Source organism: Somniosus microcephalus, chromosome 16, assembly GCF_052327205.1.
Source record: "Somniosus microcephalus isolate GS21.2 chromosome 16, FLI_Smic_1.0, whole genome shotgun sequence".
Classification (NCBI taxonomy): Eukaryota; Metazoa; Chordata; class Chondrichthyes; order Squaliformes; family Somniosidae; genus Somniosus; species Somniosus microcephalus.
The window spans coordinates 24781513-24801366 of record NC_141002.1 but is presented as its reverse complement, the minus strand read 5'-3'; the positions used below and the strand labels follow the sequence as shown (position 1 = coordinate 24801366).

The 19854-nt window shown below is 44.3% G+C and overlaps 1 protein-coding gene across 8 annotated transcripts in view; it reads left to right on the top strand.

Annotated features, from left to right (window-relative positions):
- prickle1b (prickle homolog 1b) overlaps nt 1–18284 on the top strand; it is a 249999-nt gene extending 231715 nt beyond the window's left edge. For all 8 annotated transcript variants that reach the window (XM_086008703.1, XM_086008697.1, XM_086008701.1 and 5 more), the window contains 6 exons: nt 900–1013; nt 3533–3670; nt 6205–6408; nt 12223–12409; nt 14236–15102; nt 16324–18284. In XM_086008703.1, the coding sequence (XP_085864829.1) occupies nt 900–1013; nt 3533–3670; nt 6205–6408; nt 12223–12409; nt 14236–15102; nt 16324–17177 (2364 nt within the window). In that variant the 3' untranslated portion in view covers nt 17178–18284. The remainder of the gene's footprint in view (nt 1–899; nt 1014–3532; nt 3671–6204; nt 6409–12222; nt 12410–14235; nt 15103–16323) is intronic.
- The last annotated feature ends 1570 nt before the right edge of the window (nt 18285–19854 follow it).

The window sequence follows — 19854 nt, the reverse complement described above, 5'->3', positions numbered from 1 at the left end:
AGGTGTTCAACTATAGAGCCCCATTTTATGGCTAGTCTCTCATTTGACCTGCAAATAATTATTTCCAATTACCAGCCATTACCTTTGATTAGAATAGCCCCACGCCAGATGCTTTACTGTAATAAATTAGTGGCTGTACAGTCAGCGAACCTGGTGTCTAGTAAAATAATGGCTGGAACCCAAGGCTGGAAGAAATTTTCTTCAGCCACAGCCCAGAAGCACACATGGAAGCAATGAAGTCAACTTGCTTGGATGAGCTTTGCCTGTGGGAGATCAGAAAACCGAACACACTTTTCTCTTTTAAGTCTACTGAATCTGCACAGCCCGTGGGACAAGCTTGTGTTTGTGTGCAGTGGTTGTTTTCTGGGCAACTTCACACGTTATTTTTGGGTAATTGCTGACAGAACTGTGAAATTTTCACTGCCGATCCCAAACAGCTTTTGAAGGGGCAGGCAGGGGTAATAACCACATTAAACGCGCATTATTTACGATACCCTAATTGTCACTGCAAATTGCATTCCAGAATGGCAGCTCCACAGCTGTTGGGCACTGGTCATATCTGAAGCAATCCAATTTTGCTGACTTCAATGATCTCTGGTCCTTGTAATGGTCAAAAGAACATAAATCCTGTCAGACTCCTGTTCAGTGTAACATCACACCAATCCCATAAATCGTAAATCCCTGTTTTTTAAAAAAAAAGTCAATAACTAGGTGCATTTGGAAGTTGCTTTATGAGAATGCTCGCAGTGTCTGATGTGCAACCAATGGCAGAAACTGATGGAATCTGTAGATAGCATGATATAATGAATGAACCATTTTGTATTGTGACATCTCTCTGTTGGGCTGACTTTTTAAGCTTTCAGTTGTGCATTTATTCTCCTTTTTGACCCCAACTACAGGTACAACTGTATTTCTCATGCCTGCCAGAAGAGAAGGTCCCTTATGTTAACAGCCCTGGCGAGAAACACAGAATTAAGCAGCTCCTGTACCAACTACCACCCCACGATAATGAGGTAAAAAAAAAAAAAATCATTAAAAAAGCACAAGCCCCACTCACACACACCAGGTGTTCAGTATTTATAGGCCCATTACAGACAGGGGCGAGGAAAGCAAACTCCCTTTCTGTTGCCTTTCCTGTCTGTCGTGGCTATCCAGATTTTTGTGTAAAAAGTTTAAAACTGTCGTAGGAATGGTATCCAATCCCTAAAGCCCGCAATTAGTATGTCCTGCACATGCTGAATTGTTTAACTATTTACTCCGAAGCAAACATTCCTTGTGCTTTTGTTAGTGAGCGTCGCCTTCCCCTTGTGTTCTGTTTGTTGTATTTAGCTTCACTTTCTTGACACTAGTTGCTTTTATGCTGTTTGTTGCCACCCTCTTAACTGTCGCCATGTGCCTAAAATTCCGAGCATCACTTTACTGCGGCGGGGTGGAGGAGGGAGAAACAGGACGCTTTGTAACAGTGAGATTCTGCGACTTGAAGTAGGCATTGTGTTCCTGCGTACTTGTTGTTGGAGAGGAGGGCCCTTTCCTGAATAAATAAGCCGCAGCTCATGTTTTAATCCAGTCCACATTTCACAATTACAAAAGGCCTCGTAGTAAAACAGAAATGTGCTTTCTGGCAGGGGGCTTAAGTTGTAAAGTGCTGCTAACAATTATCCCTTTCTATTTAAAGTCCTTCTTCTTTAGTCATTTAAGTGTCTTTTGGTTGGGCCTCTTTGCCTGTTTTTAAATCTAGCTCTTGTCTAGCCGCCTGTATTAGCGCAGTTAACATTTTGAAAAGCGCATTCACAGCTCATATGTCCCACTTTAATCAGAAGCTGCTGTTGAGCTAATATCATCGCACGTATTTTCCACTCAATCCTACCTAGAATTTCTAAGTAGGCATTTGCATTAGTAACCTAATCTACTATGTGTCAGCAACACCCTAGTAATATTAATACTGTATATAAAGTTGTAAGCATTGTCACAACAAACCCTTTATTTACTGATTTGTAAAACCACACAGTTGATCGTCTAGTACAGAGGAGATAAGATTTCCCCTAGTTGCTTTGTGTTAGCTTTGTTGAACAATAGTAGAAAGATTTCCTCTGTCCACTGTCTCTATTTCATAAAAGAACAGTTTTATTAGAAGTTGTGATCAGAGGAAACTTTCCTGCTAGGTTTAAGATGTCATTAGCATACAGCAACCAGAGGAAACTTCTGCATAATGTAAACTTTTATTTTAAGAATACAATATTTTGTTAATTTTTTCCAATGGAACTATCCACCTCCTCTTCCCCCACAAAAAGTGTGACATTTAATTTGTACAATGTTTTCTCCCATCCTGTGCTGACTGTTGTTGGGGAGCGGTTCCGATGCCACGAAGAGCCCTCTGCTACCTTGCATAGGTGGGCCATTCCTCTTGTGTGAGTTTAGCTTTAGACATTGAGTGTTGGCAGGCTCGTGAACCGTGGGGGGGCATTCAAGGCGAGCCCAATCCTGTCCTTACTTGACCGCTGTCCCCCAGGAGTCACTGGATGGAGATCAGGACTGAGAACCCTGCCTGGTTTGGTTTTCCTCCCCAGCCCAGGATACTGAGGCCAATTGTGGTGCCTCAGCGCCAACCCGGCTGAGAGCACTTAACTCGGCATTGACTGGGGATTGAACCTGGGACCCTCTGGTCTGTAGCACTTTTACAATCACAAGGTGATCGAGGGAGTTTAAGATTCTACAAATTTGATAACTGAAGGGTTTACCTTAATAGACCACCAGCATCAAATGTCACAAAGTAGCAGAGGTTACCTCACTGAGCTCTCTGTCTGTCTTACCAAGGCCACTGTGGGGAGTGATGAGTGGAAGTGAGGCACTTTAGCACAGGGGGAATTTTAGTCCTCTGCAGATCCTTACGCACGTCTCCAGATTTACAATTCAGAGTCACACTGGTAGAGGCCTGAAAGCAGGTCTCTGGCCTACATTTTGGTCGCAGGGGAGAAAAACTAAAGGCTAGGTACCCTAAAAAAAATTCAGTTGGTAAGTGACTTCACATCATATTGTTGTGTTGTCCTGTACACCTGCTTAAAACAACTCCAGTTCTACAGCACCACCTCACTGTGCCTCCGACTTGGAAAATGGAGGGCGAGGGGGCTCGGAAAGGATGAATTGGCGAGTGTGGAGCTGACAACAGTGGTGGGAGTGCGGAGCTGGACAAAGTGAATCCTGAAGCTGCCCATAACACACATGCAAGGGAGGCAAAGAAGGGGAGCTAGAGCATTGAGTGTGGGTACAGGAGGATGCAGAAATCAGGCAGAGTTGGTAAAATGGGGGCTTCATGGATGGGAGAAGACTGGACTCTGTCATGGCTCCCAAAACCGAATTGATATTCCCCCCCCCCAATGATGATCTGATTCGTCCGCAATTAGTGTGGACCCATGAAAGACTAGTCTAGTACTGTACTACATTTATGAGTTAAGTGCTTCAGAACCGGTTTAAATGTTACAGGTTATAGGTAGCTGCAGAAAGATAATAAAACATTACTTATGTATTTTTTTAGGTGCGTTACTGCCAGTCATTGAGCGAGGAAGAAAAGAAAGAGTTGCAGCTCTTTAGTGCCCAGAGGAAGAAAGAGGCACTGGGAAGAGGAACTATCAAACAGCTACCAAGAGCCGTAATGCATACAGCTTGTGATCAGGTACAAGGAAGCAGTTACCAGACAAGCACTATATTCACTTTCTCTATCTCCTTTCCTGAAGCCACCGATTCATGCTGGTTCCAACCATCACAAGTGGTCATTATGAGCCAATCAACCTGACATTGGCAGGCATTCCAACCCTTGAAGGCGCCACAGCCGGGCCCAATCCCGTCCTCTCCCGACAATCCCTGGGGTCGCTGGGAAATTGTAGCATCTCCACTGTCACTGAACCAGGCACCTTCTGGTTTGTATGGTTCAGTTTTGCACTGATTTTCCCAATCAAACCTGTGGTGAAAATCCATAATTAAAACAAATGTACTATAAAATAAAATGACTTAATTTTCACACTGTAAGACCGCCTAGTTCCACCTCCGTAACATCGCTCATCACCACCCTGCCTCAGCTCATCTGCTGCTGAAACCCTCATCCATGTCTTTGTTACCTGTAGACTTGACTATTTCAATGCACTCCTGGCTGGCCTCCCACGTTCTACCCTACGTAAACTTGAGTTGTTCTAAAACTCGGCTGCCCATGCCCTAACTTGCACCAATTCCTCTTCACCCATCCATCACCCCTGTGTTCGTTGACCTACACTGGCTCCCGGTTAAGCAACGCCTCGATTTTAAAATTCTCATCCTTGTTTTCAAATCCCTCCATGGCTTCGCCCCTCTGTATCTCTATAATCTCCTCCAGCTCCACAACCCCATATGATATCTGCGCACCTCTAATTCTGACCTTTTGAGCATCCCTGATTTTAATCGCTCCACCATTGGTGGCCTTGCCTTCAGCTGCCAAGGCCCTAAGCTCTGGAATTCCCTCCCAAAACCTCTCCGCCTCTCTACCTCCTTCTTTAAGATGCTCCTTAAAACCTACCACTTTCATCTGCCCTAATTTTTCCTTATGTGGCTTGGTGTCAAATTTTGTTTTATGACACTCCTGTGAAGCGCCTTGGGACATTTTACTACATTAAAGGCGCTATATAAACACACGTTGTTGTTGTATTGCACCAGTTAAGGTTCATTATTGAGAATCTCAGTAGGATTGATCATACTCATATCTTGTTATGGTTCACTGAGCTTACCCAGTGAGTAGCTGAGCCATAGAGATAAGAACATGCTAGGTTCACTCTACGCTCTATGCTGAGTTATCTGATCTCAGCTGAAATGCTACAATTGTGTCCCTGGGTTAGGGAGCGAGGGGAACAGAAATTCAACTAGGTTTTTCAATGATCGCTTTCCAATGACTCCTGATGGAAGTGGATGGGCAGTGGAAATCTGGTGAGGACAGAATTGGGCTCGTCTGTAATGGTCCCTATGGCTGAATAGCTATGCACACCAAGAATAATGGTCACTTGACACAAGGTATCGAACTGTGACTGGCAAATGTACATCCATATCCCAGCAAGGAGGCAACACCTTCAGAAGAGGAGAGAAAATTGGCAGAAAAATGAAATTGCTGTGTTCACTGTGGGAAGCATATTCAATGAAAGCACACAGCAACTTGCTTAATTCTCACAACTGGAATTAAAATACTGAACATTACATGGCTTGTGCAAACTAAACTGGTATAAGCGACTATTACTCCTTTCAAGCAACAGCAGTTTAATAGGTAGTTCATAGACATGTATAATACCACTAATGCATTAATGAGGGGTTTAATAACGTACATCAAATCCCACACACAGGGAAGATTTTTGTAAAATTAAAAGAATGATTGAAGTCAAGTAAGAGTTGAATTTGATTCAGTAATTAGTAATGTGTAAAACATGTACTTCAGCATTCGTTTACTGCTTAAAAGAATAGTCATTCTGGGATTGACATGACCGTCACAACACCTTCATTTGGTTTTAAACAAAATTGCACAATGTCACCACCATGTGTGTCACTAACCTGACAAGTTTCCTATCAGCTGACAGAGCTGCTCTGTAATGACACAGATCAGAGAAGGCTGTTCTTGACTGTTGCAGGAATGCAGCCTGACTGTAAACTTCCACATACCAGGTCCAATGTCTCTACTCAAGGAGAAACCCTCCATAGTCTGGCGTGTAGGCATTCTTCTTCCTGATGTGCTGTTTTAGACTGCTTATCTCTCCCAAACCTTGCACAGAAACGAGCCATATTGAGGGCTGGTGAGTGCCATTCAACACCAGAGAAGAATGGGGTGTGTGGTTCCGATTCTTTAAAGCTGCAGATGTGAAAAACAGGTATTGGTCCCTGTGGGCACTGTAAATGGGCTTTTAAAGATCGTTGGTTTTGGTGTAAAACCCTTGGTGCTTACAAAAATGTAAATCACAGGCAATTGACTGGCCTTGTTGAAACCACTGTGATAACAGGAAAATTCTGGTAAAACTACTGATGTGACTCTGGACAAGCCATGTTCTGTGTTTATCTTGGTCCACTTGTTACAGTTTTTGCTTTCGTTTTTGGCTCCTAATAAATCTTGAGATCATTAAATCTGGGCATCAATGCAATGTTGCAGGAGCCCGACCAGGAGTGCGATTTCTAATTCCCCCCTCTCCTGATTGTATCTTCCAGTGCGAGGAGAAGATAAATGGAGGCGAAGTCGCAATATTCGTTTCCAGGGCTGGCTCCGCTGTTTGCTGGCACCCAGCATGCTTTGTCTGCTCAACCTGCCAGGAGCTCCTCGTTGATCTTATCTACTTTTACCAAGACGGGAAAATCCACTGCGGCAGACACCACGCCGAACTTCTGAAACCCCGCTGCTCTGCCTGCGATGAGGTGAGATGAGGTGTATTACTGAAGTGACAATTTAATGCTCAATGGCTGTGTCAGCTGTGGATCAGTGGGTAGCACTCTCGCCTCTGAGTCCGAAAGTTGTAGGTTCAGGTCCCACTCCAGAGACTTGTGCACACAAAGCTAGGCTGACACTCCAGTGCAGTGCTGAGGGAGTGCTGCATTGTCGGAGGTGCCGTCTTTCAGATGAGTCGTTAAACCGAGGCTCCGTCTGCTCTCTCAGGTGGACGTAAAAGATCCCATGGCACTATTTTGAAGAAGAGAAGGGGAGTTATCCCTGGTGTCCTGGCCAATATCTATCCCTCAATCCATGTAACAAAAACAGATTATCTGGTCATTATCACATTGCTGTTTGTTAGGGCTTGCTTTGCGTAAATTGGATGCTGCATTTCCCACATTACAACAGTGACTACACTCCAAAAGTACTTCATTGGCTGTAAAGCGTTTTGAGATGTCCGGTGGTCATGAAAGGCGCTATATAAATGCAAGTCTTTCTTTCTTTCTTCTGTCCTTCTTGAAAGCCGTTCTCTTTCCATAATGACAGGGAGATGAATGTGTGACATTTAAGTGGGCCGCTGTCACAGTATGTAAGAAAGAAAAGAAAGAATTTGCAATTGTATAGTGCCTTTCACAACCTCAGGACAACCCATAGTGCTTTACAGCCAATGAATGCCTTTTGAATTGTAGTCACTGTTGCAAAGTAGGAAATGCGGCAGCCAGTTTGCACACAACAAGCTCCCACAAACAGCAATGAGATAATGACCAGACAATCTGCATTAGTGATATTAGCTGAGAGATAAATATTAGGCCAGGACACCAGGGAGAATTCCCCTGCTCTTCTTCGAATTGTGTGATGGAAGCTTTTACATCCACCTGAGCGGGCAGATGGGGCCTCATTTTGACGTCTCATCTAAAGACTGCACCTCCGACAATGTCATCCTAGATACTGTGCTCAAGTCTCAGGAGTGGGATTTAAACCCATGTCCTACTGACTCAGAGGCGAGAGCACAGCCGCTAAGCCACAGCTGGCACTGTAGGAAGATTGATTTAGATTCTTGTGGTCAGAGTTTCAGATTCCAGGGATGGCTGAGATGCGAATCCGCCAGCAAGAATAGGTCTAAGGTTCTGTAGGCTCCTCTTGCACAATGTATTTCCGTGAGACCCCACATCATTTCCCACTGCAGCACTGGAAAAATTATAGCCTTACTGTAAACGCTCAAACTTCAACTCTAAACACCGTCCATGCCCACATACACAATTTCTACTGAGTATTGGCTACAGGTCTTAAATTAAAAGCACTTATAAAACAACAACAACTTGTATTTATATAGCACCTTTAACGTAGTAAAATGTCCCAAGGGGCTTCACAGGAGTGTTAAAAGACACAAAATTTGACACCGATCCACATAAGGAGAAATTAGGGCAGGTGACCAAAAGCTTGGTCAAAGAGATAGGTTTTAAGAAGCATCTTAAAGGAGGAAAGAGAGGTAGCGAGGTGGAGAGGTTTAGGCAGGGAATTCCTAAGCTTAGGGCCTAGGCAACAGAAGGCATGGCCACCAATGGTTGAGCGATTATAATCAGGGATGCTCAAGAGGGCAGAATTAGAGGAGTGCAAATATCTCGAGGGGGAGGGGTTGTGGGGCTGAAGGAGATTACAGAGATAGGGAAGGGCGAGGCCATGGAGGGATTTGAAAACAAGGATGAGAATTTTGAAATCGAGGCGTTGCTTAACCGGGAGCCAATGTAGGTCAGCAAGCACAGGGGTGATGGGTGAATGGGGCTTGGTGCGAGTTAGGACACGGGCAGCCGAGTTTTGGATCACCTCAAGTTTACATACGGTAGAATGTGGGAGGCCAGCCAGGAGTGTGTTGGAAGAGTGAAGTCTAGAGGTAACAAAGGCATGCATGAGGGTTTCAGCAGCGGATGAGCTAAGGCAAGGGCGGAGACGGGCGATGTTACGGAGGTGGAAATAGGCGGTCTTAGTTATATGATCGGAAGCTCATTTCAGGGTCAAATATGACACCAAGTTTGCGAACAGTGTGGTTCAGCCTCAGACAGATGGTAGGGAAAGGGATGGAGTCAATGGCTAGGGAACGAAGTTTGTGGCAGGGACCGAAAACAATGGCTTCGGTCTTCCCAATATTTAATTGGAGAAAATTTCTGCTCATCCAGAACTGGATGTCGGACAAGCTGTCTGACAATTTACAGACTGTGGAGGGTTCAAGAGAAAAGGTAGTGAGGTAGAGCTGGATGTCATCAGCGTACACCTGGAAACTGACGCTGTGTTTTCGGATGATGTCACCAAGGGGCAACATGTAGATGAGAAATAGGAGGGGGCCAGGGGACACCAGAGGTAACGATGCGGGAGCAGGAAGAGAAACTGTTACAGGTGATTCTCTGGCTATGACCGCCTATTAATGGCAGTTGGAAAGGTTACCTGTAAACATCTGACATGATTCTCTGACTATATAAGCTGTGTCTTTATGCATTTCTCCACTTCACCTGAAGAAGGAGCAGCGCTCCGAAAGCTTGTGATTTCAAATAAAGCTGTTGGACTATAACCTGGTGTTGTGTGACTTTTTACATTTGTCCACCCCAGTCCAACTCCGGCATCTCCACACCATGGCTATGATTAGATAGATAAGAATGGAACCAGGTGAGGGCAGTCCCACCCAGCTGGATGACGGTGGAGAGGCATTGGAGAAGGATGGAGTGGCCAACTGTGTCAAAGGCTGCAGACAAGTCAAGAAGGACCAGGTGGATAGTTTACCTTTGTCACAGTCACAACGGATGTCATTTGTGACTTTGATGAAAGCTGTTTTGGTACTGTGGCAAGGGTGGAAACCTGATTGGAGGGATTCAAACATGGAATTGCGGGGAAAATGGGCACAGATTTGGGAGGCGACAACACGTTCAAGGACTTGGGAGAGGAAAGGGAGGTTAGAGATGGAGCGGTAGTTTGCAATAACGGAGGAGTCAAGGTTTTTTTTGAGAGAGAACCGTTAACAATGTCAGCTAACTTGGGAGCCAGAAAAGGAGGTTGGGTGGTCAGCAGTTTGGTGGGAATAGGGTTGAGGGAACAGGAAGTGGGTCTCATGGACAAGATGAGTGCAGAGAGGTCATGAGGAGAGGAACTGGAGAAAGATGCGAGTTCAGGGCTAGGGCACGGGGGAACCTTAGAGGAAGTTTGGCCCGGTGGGCTTGGGAAGGAAGGAAAGTGGCAGAGGCAGCTGAACGGATGGTCTCAATCTTAGAGACAAAGAAGTCCATGAGCTCCTCACACTTGTTGTCGGGGAAAGGGTGGAGGAGACCGGGGAGAGGGGTTTAAGAGGGTTAGCAGTGGAGAATAGAAGCCGGGGTTTAGCTTTGCATTCCAGAATGATTCTGGAATAGTGAGCAATTTTGGCAGACGAGAGCAGGACCTGATACTAGTTTATGTGGTCCAGCCAGATCTGGCGGTGAATGGCTAAACCAGTTGTCCGCCATATCCGTTCAAGTCTGCGTCCCTTGGATTTAAGGGAGCGAAAATGAGGGTCATACCAGGGGGAATGGCAAGGGTGAGAGAGAGTAATTGTTTTAATAGGGACTTGGGCATCAAAGGTAGTGGTGAGGGTGTGGTTGAGCAGATTGGTAGCTGCAGAAATGTCATGGTGAATGGAGGGCCAAAAGCTGGACAGTTGGGATTTCATAAGTGCAGTTGTAAGAGAGTTTTTTTCCAGGGGCAGACACAGAAGTAGGGTTGGGGGGTGGTTGGAAGGGGGATGTGGGTGGAGAGAGATACGAGGAAATGGTCAGAGATGGCCTTATCTGCGATTGACACGAGAGATGGCAAGGTCGAAGGGGTGGCCGTGAATATGGGTTGGGGAGTTTATATGGAGGGAGCGATTAAGGGAGGATAGGAGGGTAGTGAACTCAGAGGAGAGACAGCATGATGAATTGAGATGGAGGTTGAAATCACCGGGATGAGAAGTCGTTCGGTGCAGAGGCTGAGGGAGGAAAGCAGTGAAGATATCTCGGTAATAAAATTTTTATGGTACTTGGTTGGTAATAGTAATATAAATCGGGAGTGGGGTGGAGGTGGCTCAGCGAGTTTATTTGAAGGGTAGTTGAGTCAATCGGTACAAGAACGTGTCAGAATCAGTCTCTGCTCTGTGCTACGTTCACCCATCTTAGCAGGAGCTGCAATACAATTGGCTACAATGCCCTTGAGTTAAGGAGGGGGTAAAAAATAATCAGCATAGGCTTCCTACTCCTGATGGTTATTCAGCTACTCCCGCTGGGCGAGGCTGGGGTTGGACTTGACTGTGATGTCGCCTGCCACGAGAAGAAATCAGCAGGAGCCGGGGGTTTCCAGACAACGATCGAGAACAAGATTGTTGGTTGGTTGGTTTTCCCCCTCCCTAATCCATGGGCACTGACTGCTACTGCAGCAGCCTCCCCCAGTCGAGCAGCGGGGTTTGTACCTGGGACCTTACAGATTGGTGTGGCTCAGCTACACATTGCCTTCAGTGGCTGAGGCAGGGGGAGAGTATTTCTGGCCTTCCAAGGCAAAATGATCTAAAACCTGAAACCTTCCAACGAATATTGGGCTAACTCTAGAATTGCGCTTCACGCCCTTTTGATACAACACGTTATTGGAATTCTCAGTTTGCAGTAATAGATAGCACCGCTTGAGGTCTTCAGCGATGGACAGTACACCTCGGCCGCCGACCGTGGCAAGTCAGGCAAGTTTACTCTTGCGTCAGCTTCCGGCTGTGAGAGACCTGCATGTCAGGAGCTGGTAGGAAAGGACAGTCAACTTTTTAAACCTAGGTCTTATTTGACAGTTCAGGTGGGCGATAAAAGATCTCGTGCCACTGATCAACATGAGAGGAGGGAGTGCTGCCGGTGTCATGGCCAAACATTCCTCCCTCAGTCAAGAGCGGAGAGAGGGAAAAAAATGAACTGGTCATTCATCTCATTGCTGTTTGTGGGACATTGCTGGCACAGATTTACTGCTGCATTTGCCTACAACAGCACTGCAGTCCAAAAAAAGTAATTGATTGTCAATAGCATTTCAAAACAAGGCATTATATAAATTCAAGCATAATTTACTTTTTACTTAGTGTACGCCAGATGCCTGTGTGGAAAAAACGATTTCACTAGGAATTCACACCAACAACAACAGCAACTTCTATTTATATAGCACCTTTAACGTAGTAAAATGTCCCAAGGCGCTTCACAGGAGCGTTATCAGGCAAAAATGTAACAACAAGCCTCATTAAGCATATATATTAGGACAGGTGACCAAAAGTTTAGTCAAAGAAGTAGGTTTTAAGGAGTATCTTTAAAGGAGGAGGGAGAGGTAGAGAGGTGTAGAGTTTTAGTGAGGGAATCCCAGAGATTGGGGCCTAGGCTACTGAAGGCACGGCCTCCAATGGTGCGGCGATGGAAATCGGGATGTACAAGAGGCCAAAGTTGGAGGAACACAGAGTTCTTATAGGACAATCTACAAATAACTGTTTTTCAGAGTATGCAGCTATGGACTATTGGTTACTAACTCCTAGATGTGATTTAAGTGTGTGATCGAGCAGAATACTGTACTCTTGTGTCCTCTGACTAATATTTAGCTAGAAGCTAGCAGAACACTTTTATGCATTCTTAATCTAGTTGCTAAGAACCTACAAAAGAGACACTGTCTTTTTTTTTAAAAAACAGAATATTTATTTACACTACAGTTTAAATATGAACTGCAGATATCCATGAGGCACCTAAGAGATTTGGACATTTGCCTAACAAAGCGTTCTTCTGGAATTTCAGATTATTTTTGCCGATGAATGCACAGAGGCAGAAGGCCGTCACTGGCACATGAAGCACTTCTGCTGTTTTGAGTGTGAAACTATCCTGGGTGGACAGAGGTATATTATGAAGGATGGACGCCCATACTGTTGTAGCTGCTTCGAGAGTCTATACGCAGAATATTGTGAAGCGTGTGGGGATCATATAGGTAATCCAGTATTTCATTTTCTTATATACTGTAATGCCCAGCTGCAATTTGAAAACCCATAATTGCAAGTTTTTTTTAAAAGGATATCCACACATCATTACCAGTTTCTGTTTCAGATTTGTAAACGTTAGCCTACGTTTTGAATTTTTTTTAAGCAATTGGTAATGAACAAGCTTAGGTGAAGCTTTATCACAGACATCAGTCTAGCAAGTGAGAAATATGTGCATGTTTTGCAGCTGAACACTTTCTTCGAAAGTCTGTGGATGGTTGTTAGAAGGCAATAAAATGATCAGAAGCCAAACTTTGGTTGTGTCATATTGCTTACCCTGACCAGTGGTGGATTGCCTCAGCCGGATAGGATAGCTTCAGCAATGTGGGAGTAGAAATTGGTATGCATTACAGGTGTAAAACAGGCACAAAGCATATCAATTTAGCAGTGGGATGGCCATCGCCCAATCTGCGCAGGCATTGGTCCCGCTGCTAAATCATGGGCCCTATTTCTTTGGTGTCCCAGGTGAATGTCTAAAACAGGCGGTAGGCTCCTCGAATATGATAATGAGGGGACAAACGCTTGTTTAAGGACCCCTTGGAGATATTAGTCAGCACTGAGCGGAGCAGGCCCCAGGCCTTCGGGCATCTAACCACCGCCCCTTGACATTACCATCGCCAAATCCCCCACCATCAATATCCTGGGGGGTCACCATTGACCAGAAACTTAACTGGACCAGCCACATAAATACTGTGGCAACAAGAGCAGGTCAGAGGCTATTTATTCTGCGGCGAGTGTCTCACCTCCTGACTCCCTAAAGCCTTTCCACCACCTACACGGCACAAGTCAGGAGTGTGATGGAACACTCTCCACTTACCTGGATAAGTGCAGCTCCAACAACACTCAAGAAGCTCGACACCATCCAGGGCAAAGCAACTCGCTTGATTGGCACCCCATCCACCACCTTAAACATTCACTCCCTCCACCACTGGTGTACCGTGGCTGCAATGTGTACGATCTACAAGATGCACTGCAGCAACTCGCCAAGGCTTCTTCAGCAGCACCTCCCAAACCTGTGACCTCTACCACCTAGACGGATAAGGGCAGCAGGCACATGGGAACACCACCACCTCCAAGTTCCCCTCCAAGTCACACACCATCCTGACTTGGAACTATATCGCCGTTCCTTCATCATCGCTGGGTCAAAATCCTGGAACTCCCTAACAGCATTGTGGGAGTACCTTCACCACACGGACTGCAACGGTTCAAGAAGGCAGCTCACCACCACCTTCTCAAGGGCAACTAGGGATGGGCAATAAATGCTGGCCTTGCCAGCGACGCCCACATTCCAGGAACGAATAACAAAAAAAGTTTGCTGCAGCCCAACAAGCTGCTGACAACAAACAAGTAAGCTCTTTTTTCAAAAAGACTTTAATGTGTTGCCAGGATATTTGTAGAGTGTTCCTCCGAGCTCCACTGTACTCCTGTCGGCTGAGATTTGTCCCCTCTCTGCACCCACCCCGCCCCTGGGAATTACCTGAGGCCCATAATTGAATCTTCCTGAAGGGCGGAGGTGCAACAGGCTGGCAGCTCACCCAGAATATTGAGAGACCCAAAGTTCGTGTAGCATCGAGTCTGCGACGGAAAACGGGGCCCAGACTAATTTCTACCCCGTAGAGTGCTACTTGTTTATAGCGTTCAGTAATGTGCTCTGTATGTGGCTACCCTTCCTCACATACATTAGAAGTGAAACACACACAAGCTGCAGGTAACAGTCAAATAATGTCTCACTGTTTGTTGCTTTTGTTGATGTGAAGTGTTTTTTTATTTAATGCAGGAGTCGATCACGCACAGATGACGTATGATGGGCAGCATTGGCATGCCACCGACAAATGCTTTTGCTGTGCTCAGTGCAGGACTTCACTTCTGGGATGTCCTTTCCTCCCAAAACAAGGACAAATTTTCTGCTCGAAAGCCTGCAGCCTGGGTGAAGACATACACGCTTCAGACTCCTCCGACTCTGCCTTCCAGTCTGCGCGGTCAAGAGAGTCCAGGAGAAGCGTGCGAATGGGAAAAAGCAGCAAATCCGCAGATCAGTGTAGGCAGTCGCTGCTACTGTCCCCTGCTATAAATTACAAATGCCCCGATTTCTCTGGTAGGGGGGATGACCCCCTTTCTCAACAAATGGATGCCCTCAGCCTCTCCAGCCAAGCTGCGAGTCTCAGCAACGATCTCTTCTGGAAGGGCCGGATGGAACCAGACGCATCAGAAGAACATGAAGAATGGGCTGAGCACGATGATTACATGACCCAGCTGCTGCTTAAATTTGGGGATCGGGGAATCTTTCAGCAGTCCAATGAAGACAGCAGGCAGTGCGAGCACTGGATATCAGACAGTGAAGCCAAAAGTAAATTGGAGCTGAATGGCCATAATAGTCAAGGCTTGGTGAGCAAGAAATATGAATCCAACATGTACTGGGCACAATCCCAGGACAACCTGGGAGATTCAGCCTACGGCAGCCATCCAGGTCCTGCCAGCAGTAGAAAGATTCAAGAGCTTGACATCGAACACGGCGCTGTGGGCTACAAACATGACCAAAACCAGTGGTACGAAGACTCGCTGGAATGCCTGACTAATGAGTTAAAGCCGGCAGAACAAAGTGTTCGAGATTCTGTGGATTCCTTGGCCCTGTCTAACATCACAGGTAGGAAATGCATTGATAAACGGTATCAACAATTACACAAGTATTTTTCATTTTGGAGAATTAATTCACACATTAATTTTAGGAACTATTTATAACAAAATTACCATCTTTTGGAGAGAATCTTTTTAAATTACAGGGAATTGTAGCCAATGAGCAATAAAAAGAAATAGTTGGAAAGTGAAATTAAATTTTAGACAGGACATTCATTTTCTCTGTCCTGTGCTCAACAGTAATGCAACATCAGAGTGTACAGAAAAACCCTTAAATATCTCACACACCATTCCCTTGCTCTTGGTGGGTAAAAAAGACAATTGATCAACATGATGTCGACAACAATAACTTGCATTTATATAGCGCCTTTAACGTAGTAAAACATCCCAACAGATGGTGTAATCAGAGAGTTTGATTAAAGAGGTAGGTTTTAAGGATGAAGATGAAGAGAGAGGTGGGGCGGAGGAGAGGTTTAAGGAGAGAATTACAGAAGCTTAGGGCCTAGACAGCTGAAGGCACGACTGCCGGTGGTTTGGCGAAGGAAGTCAGAGATGCACAAGAGGCCAGAATTGGAGGAGCGCAGAGATCTCGCAGGGTTGTGGGGCTGGATAGGCAGGGGTGAGGCCATGGAGGGATTTGAATACGTGGATGAGAATTTTAAAATCGAGGCGTTTGGGGACCGGGAGCTAATGTAGGTCAGCAAGCACACAGGTGATGGGTGAATGGGACTGTGCGAGTTAGGATACGAGCAGCAGCGTCTTGTATGTGCTCGGGTTTATAGAGGAGTGATATGTACCACAGAACCAAGTAGTAGACAAATTTCTAGGCTTGTACACTGAAGATATGTTGTATCATCTTGTACAGTTCCACCACAGGGTGATGAGCGATCAAAGTTTCTCTCTCATTGGGCCTAGCACATTTTGCATCCTTCTGCGATGCTAATTAGCAGTGTGGAAACTATAGTTTTAATTAGCATGCTCAGATTCCAGCAGATTTTGTGGATACAATGCGATGGCAATGTTGGTGGCATAACTGGATAGATGATGTGAGGAGTGGGTGTATTTGTGGTACTTTGGAGGGGAAGGGGAGAAACTATAATTCTCAGTATGAATTGATAATTTAAAACAAATTCATTAATGAAGCTATATTTTAGTACATAGCGGTAGTAAATAATTAACATTGCCAAGTAATGTTACAAATTATTTTATTTTCCCTAATCCTTTTTTGTAGGTGCCTCAGTAGATGGAGACAGCCAGCAAAGGTCGTCCATGTTTGCTCTACAGGACTTCCAAGAAATGGAGAATGACTGTGAAAAAATGAGTAACATGGGAACAATGAACTCCTCAATGCGTCACCGCAGCACAGAATCCCTCAAGAGTTTGACATCGGATCTGTGCCAGGTCATGACACCAGAGGAAAAGCAAAAGCCTCTCTACAACCCGATGCTGAGAAGGTCAAAGTCCCAGTCAAGGCCACAGCAAGTTAAATTTTCTGATGACGTTATCGATAATGGGAACTATGAGGAGATAGAAATTCGCCAACCTCCAATGAGTGAAAGAACTCGCCGGCGTGCGTACAATTTTGATGGACATGGTAATCGGCACCACCATCGCCGCCGCAGGAGCAGGAAGTCCCGGTCTGACAATGCCCTCCATCTGGCCACAGAAAGGAGGTGTCCAAGAGAAAGGCCTCGTTTCTACTCTCCGGAAGACTGTGACAAGTTAATCCAGGCCAAAGTCTCACGTGAAAGGCAAGCATACATTCAAAACCAGGAAATGTACGGGCACTACAATCATAACCCAGACTATGCACTACAGAATCAAGTCGTAGACAAATTTCTTGGCTTGTACGCTGACGACGATGACTCCTGGTGCTCAACATGCTCCTCGTCATCCTCCGATTCAGAAGAAGAAGGCTACTTCCTCGGGCAACCTATTCCACAGCCCAGGGCCCAAAGATACCAGTATTATACAGATGACCTTACAGGGCCGTCGTCGGTGCTGCCGGCGTCCAGTGTTGGACCACGGACCATCAAACCCAAAAAGAAAAAGGGGCACAAAGGGAAAAATTGTATAATTTCCTAGAGCAGCATTGGTACGAACCAAATCTGCAAGGAGCTTTTCTCGCATAACTACCCTGTGAATTTAAATGGTGTTACTAAAATGTCTGGTGGAAGCAACCTGTAAATTAAATTGGAGCTACAGAATACCCAGAGATAAAGTTGTTGGTGGCGAGAATGCTACAAGTCTACTTTAAATCCAGGAAAGACTGATACGACACTTGTGGATAAACGTACTATTGTTTACACCTGTGGCAGTACTTTGTTTCTCTGTTTTCTTGGGCTACCTGCCTGCAGTTCTTTGGGCATCCAGTACAACTCAGAACTTCATCATAATGCCGGGTTTACACTTCGGGAAAGCTTTAAGCGGTTTCATCAGCAAAATGCTTTTAACTTTGTAACCTTTTAATATGTCTTAATTGGTGCTTCATGTTATTATGGTCTTAAATGTTCACTTACAGTAAAAGTATTTGCAATGAGTTTGTAAAGGCAATACAAAAGGGGCTGAATGACCAGAGGGGCAAAAAAAAGGTCAGGCTGGGGTATATTGGTGCAAATCTGCTTCCCCCCCAATTCTAATATTGCAAGCATTAAAGTAGCTGCAATCTGTAATTTCAAAGAAAAATGTTGGTATTTATAATGTAGCATTTAGCAACTAAACTTAATCATAATTTAACAGTGCAAATAATGTATATATTGTAAAGTTCAGATTAAGAAACTGATATTTTTATATATCCCTGAATTACAAAAAAAGTCGTTTATGTTTGGTTGTAAGAAATAGATGTAATGAAGTGATTGGCAGCAATAGATTAATTCTCTTAATGACCCTTTTGTTAAGCAACGATTCAGCATTTTGTTTTTAGGTTGTATAGTGGTTAATGCTTCTTCTATATACGGCAAACAGCTTCCCCCTGCTCTTTTTTAGTTAAATTCCTGTTAGGGTTCCTTTGTATGCAGTAGTATTAAACTACTCCTTCCCCGTCCCCGATTCCGTAAGAGCACCTGAAGCCCTTGCTATGTTACAAGAGCTCATTGTGAATCAGATAGTGTAAAGAAGTATCAGACTGATGTATAAATGTAAAAACTGCAACATGTGGATGAATAAAATAAAAAAAAGGTTATTGTAAAATAATCCAACTTGTTTCACTAAAATGCATTACATTCAATAATAAATAGTGGATCTGCATATGATTTTTATAATTGCTAGATGTGGCACCCCATGCAGAAACCCAGAACTGATGGGAATCTTCCGCAATCATTTTTAGTTTAAAAAAAAACCTTTGTTGATAACATCGTACTTCCTGCTGTTGTATTCTCATTACTTGGGTGGGGAAAACAAACAGTTTGTAATTGGAACTGATAGACTGTAGCTTGCCCAATTCAATGGAGAGGTTGCATTCAGACTACTATCTATATTTTTCCCCAAAGATAAGGAATGGAGACTTGGTGGCACAGTGGGTTAGAATAATGTCATTTGATCTTCTGGGATTGCAGTTTAAAAACAGCAAAGATTAGTCTCTTCCGCCTTAATGCTTATTGAGGATCATGTGCATTTCCAGTTGGTAAAGGTCCAAAATTAAACACTACAGTAATTCAGAACTAATTGTATAATTTAAATCAGCAGCCATAAGGACAGGAAATGGAACATCTCATTGCTTGAGCAGTCGGTTGCACCTTCTGAGCGGTACGGCACAAAAGAGGGTGGGTGCAACTCAGGCTACAAGCATCCTTAATGCTGAGTAAAGAATAAGTTTACAACTATCTATGTATCTATCTATTATATATAATTTTTCATATTGGGTATAGAAGATTATGTGGTAGAGTTTCCGCTAGTGATATCAGCGCAATCCAGGCGGAAGCGGTTGAACCAGCGCAAAAGATCGGGGAATTATAATTACGAGTTACACCGAAAACCACTTATGTTTGTGTTTTCCGCGATCTTTTACGCTGGTGTAAGATTCAATTAGCCCAGATCAGGACCCGCCCACAAAACTGGCCAAGCCCCCAGGTGGAAAATGCAAGAGTCTGCCGATTGTGCTGGTTAGGGAAGACTCTTCAAATTGCACTCATTTCATTAGGCACACAGGCTGTAGTCGGCATGTTTTAAAAGTTTTTTTCATATCAAAAAATATTTAATTTACTAAGAAGCTGACTAGTGTACACCAATGAACCGATTAAATGGTTCAGTATCATTCTTTTAAGTCATTTACAGTGATTTTAAATCAGGTTCCGCACAGGTGGAGGACTAGAGCTCTTAATAAAAATGCTTATTTTTGGTCATAAACCCATTTCAGCTGTATTAATAAAACTGTACCAGGTAACCACTCTTAAATACATTAAGGAATACTTTTTATTGGAAAGGAAAAAAACGATTACGTTCTATTACGCTGCCCAATTTTGCTGGTTCATTGAAGATTTTATATGATTATTATGTAAATAAATATTATCAGAAATTTGAACTGTAACCTAACCAGCGCAATTTGGAGCGCATTTTGGGCACAGTTTTCTGATTCCACCCAAAGCAGAAACGCTACCCTAACATATATATATATCTTCTATAACTGATACTAAAATAATACATTTGTGCATGCTAATGTCACACTTCATACAGATGCAAAAACTACCCAGAAAGAGTATGGAAAGAAAGATATTGGCCTAGAAATTGGAAGGTTTAGTGCTGGCTGTTAAGGACCATTTTACTG